Source organism: Eumetopias jubatus, unplaced genomic scaffold, assembly GCF_037043125.1.
Source record: "Eumetopias jubatus isolate StellerSeaLion01/CBP00866 unplaced genomic scaffold, mEumJub1_p1.0 scaffold_6, whole genome shotgun sequence".
NCBI classification, from domain to species: Eukaryota; Metazoa; Chordata; class Mammalia; order Carnivora; family Otariidae; genus Eumetopias; species Eumetopias jubatus.
Window position 1 is genome coordinate 101,322,630 of NW_028274812.1, and position 2,642 is coordinate 101,325,271.

Sequence of the window (2,642 nt, forward strand, 5' to 3'; positions counted from 1 at the left end):
TTGTGTTTCTAGGAATTTGTCCATTTCACCTAGTATATCTGATTTGTTGCTATGAAATTATTTATAGTACTCTTATAATCATTGTTCTTTCTGTAAAATCAATAGTAATGTCCTCACTTTCATTTCTTATCTTAGTAATTTCGGTCTTTTCTTTCTTAGTCCATTTAGATAGGGGTTTGTCAATTTTGTTGATTTTTTCAAAGAACAATTTTTTTTTATTTTGTCTATTGTTTTTCTATTTTCAATTTCATTTACCTCTGTCCTAATCCTTATTATTTCCTTTCTTCTGCAACCTTTGAATTTAGTTTGTTTTTCTTTTTTCTAGTCCCTTAAGTTAGGTTGTTAATTTGAAGTCTTATTTAACTTAAGCATTAGAGCAAGAAATTTACTCTTTAACATTACATTTTTGTGTGTCCCATAAATTTAATTGTATTGTTTGTATTTTCTTTCTTTTGTAAGCATTTTCTAATTTCTCAGTGGTCTGAGAATAAAATAAAGTAATAAAAACAGGTCATTCCCGCTTACCCTAGACTATATCTAAAGCCAAAGGCTGACATCAAGCTATGTTGTTAACAGAAATATTTATAAAGACAAAAACAGAAGCATACTACGATGCCTCGAATAAACAAGGAGTCATAGAACCATTTTTACAAATCACCTCTTTATTTGGTACTACAGTTTTTACATCTCAATATAATTAAGATTTGACCTGGCTGAGGGTTTTTCTTTTATTTTGCTTCATTTTGTCTTAAGAATAAGAGCGAGTGTCAAAAGAGAGGTGGAAAAAAGAGAACCTGCAGGAGCCTTTGCTCTCAGAAACATTCTTATTCCAGGGTTTCTTCACTTCCCCAGCTCTCACTCCAAGCCAGGTACCACTACTCCGGTTTCACATTCAACACTGGCAGTTTGAATCTGCACGGGCAACACATTCCAAATCCAGATTGACAAGACCATTAACCAATCACAGAGCCAGATTTCCTTTTCTCCAGTTCAATCATGTCTGCCCTATAGAAGACAGTGATGAGAAGAAGGGGGCGGGCCAAGGGGAAAGGCGTTGGAAAGTACCACCTATCCAACCACCAAGCAACAGTAAAGTGATTCTTCAGCATTGGGATCTAGCTGTCAGCTTCTTTGTATTGTCAAGATGTCTCTTTCTAAGAAGCTAACTTTGGACAAACTGGATGTTAAAGGGAAGCGAGTCATCATGAGAGTAGATTTTAATGTTCCCATGAAGAAGAACCAGATTACAAATAACCAGAGAATCAAAGCTTCCATCCCAAGCATCCAGTACTGTCTAGATAATGGAGCCAGGTCAGTAGTTCTTATGAGTCATCTAGGTCGACCTGATGGTGTTCCCATGCCAGATAAATACTCATTAGAGCCTGTTGCTGCTGAGCTCAAATCCTTACTGGGCAAGGATGTTCTGTTTCTAAAGGACTGTGTGGGCCCAGAAGTGGAGAAAGCCTGTGCCAACCCGGCTTCTGGTTCAGTTATCCTACTGGAGAACCTACGCTTTCATGTGGAGGAAGAAGGAAAAGGCCAAGATCCTTCTGGAAATAAGCTTAAAGCTGAACCAGTTAAAATAGAAGCCTTCCGAGCATCACTCTCCAAACTGGGGGATGTCTATGTCAATGATGCTTTTGGCACTGCTCACCGGGCCCACAGTTCTATGGTGGGAGTGAATCTGCCCCAGAAAGCATCTGGATTCCTGATGAAAAAAGAGCTGGACTACTTTGCCAAAGCCTTGGAAAACCCAGAGAGACCCTTTCTGGCTATACTTGGTGGAGCCAAAGTGGCAGACAAAATCCAACTTATCCAAAATATGCTGGACAAAGTCAATGAGATGATAATTGGTGGTGGAATGGCTTTTACCTTCCTTAAGGTACTCAACAACATGGAGATTGGTGCATCCCTCTTTGATGAAGAGGGGGCCAAGATTGTCAAAGATATCATGGCTAAAGCCAGTAGGAATGGTGTGAACATTACCTTTCCTGTTGACTTTGTCACTGCTGACAAGTTTGAGGAGAATGCTAAAGTTGGCCAAGCCACTGTAACATCAGGCATACCTGCTGGCTGGATGGCTTTGGACTGTGGTCCTGAGACCAACAAGAAGAATGCTCAAGTTGTGGCCCAAGCTAAGCTAATTGTGTGGAATGGACCTGTAGGGGTATTTGAATGGGATGCCTTTGCTAAGGGAACAAAAGCCCTTATGGATGAAATTGTGAAAGCCACTTCCAGGGGCTGTATCACCATTATAGGAGGTGGAGACACTGCTACTTGCTGTGCCAAATGGAACACTGAAGATAAAGTCAGCCATGTGAGCACTGGAGGAGGTGCCAGTCTGGAACTCCTGGAAGGTAAAGTCCTTCCTGGAGTGGAAGCCCTCAGCAACCTGTAGTTGACTTTTCCTTTCCACTATTTCCTGTCCATAGGCTTTAATTCAACTTAGTGCTCTACACTGCAACTTGACTTTTGTTATAGTTTACCCCTATACCAAGGCCTAGGCAATGACTAGGGATCAGTTATCAAGAACTCTTATCAATACAACAATGCAACTCATTTTAGTTCTGTCATGCATTTGCCTGCTCTCTTCAAGATCTCAGTTAAACTTGTTGTGATTCATAGGAAGGAGATGCTCTTAC

General features: G+C 40.3%; 1 protein-coding gene across 1 annotated transcript; it reads left to right on the plus strand.

Annotated features, from left to right (window-relative positions):
• The first annotated feature begins 1,144 nt into the window (after positions 1-1,144).
• On the plus strand, positions 1,145-2,398 carry PGK2 (phosphoglycerate kinase 2). The gene has a single exon (XM_028097792.2). The coding sequence runs from the start codon at positions 1,145-1,147 to the stop codon at positions 2,396-2,398; it is 1,254 nt and encodes a 417-aa protein (XP_027953593.1).
• The last annotated feature ends 244 nt before the right edge of the window (positions 2,399-2,642 follow it).

What these genes read in the sequence shown, in the direction of transcription:
- PGK2 (XM_028097792.2), top strand. Translation starts at nt 1,145, where the DNA reads ATGTCTCTTTCTAAGAAGCTAACTTTGGACAAACTGGATGTTAAAGGG.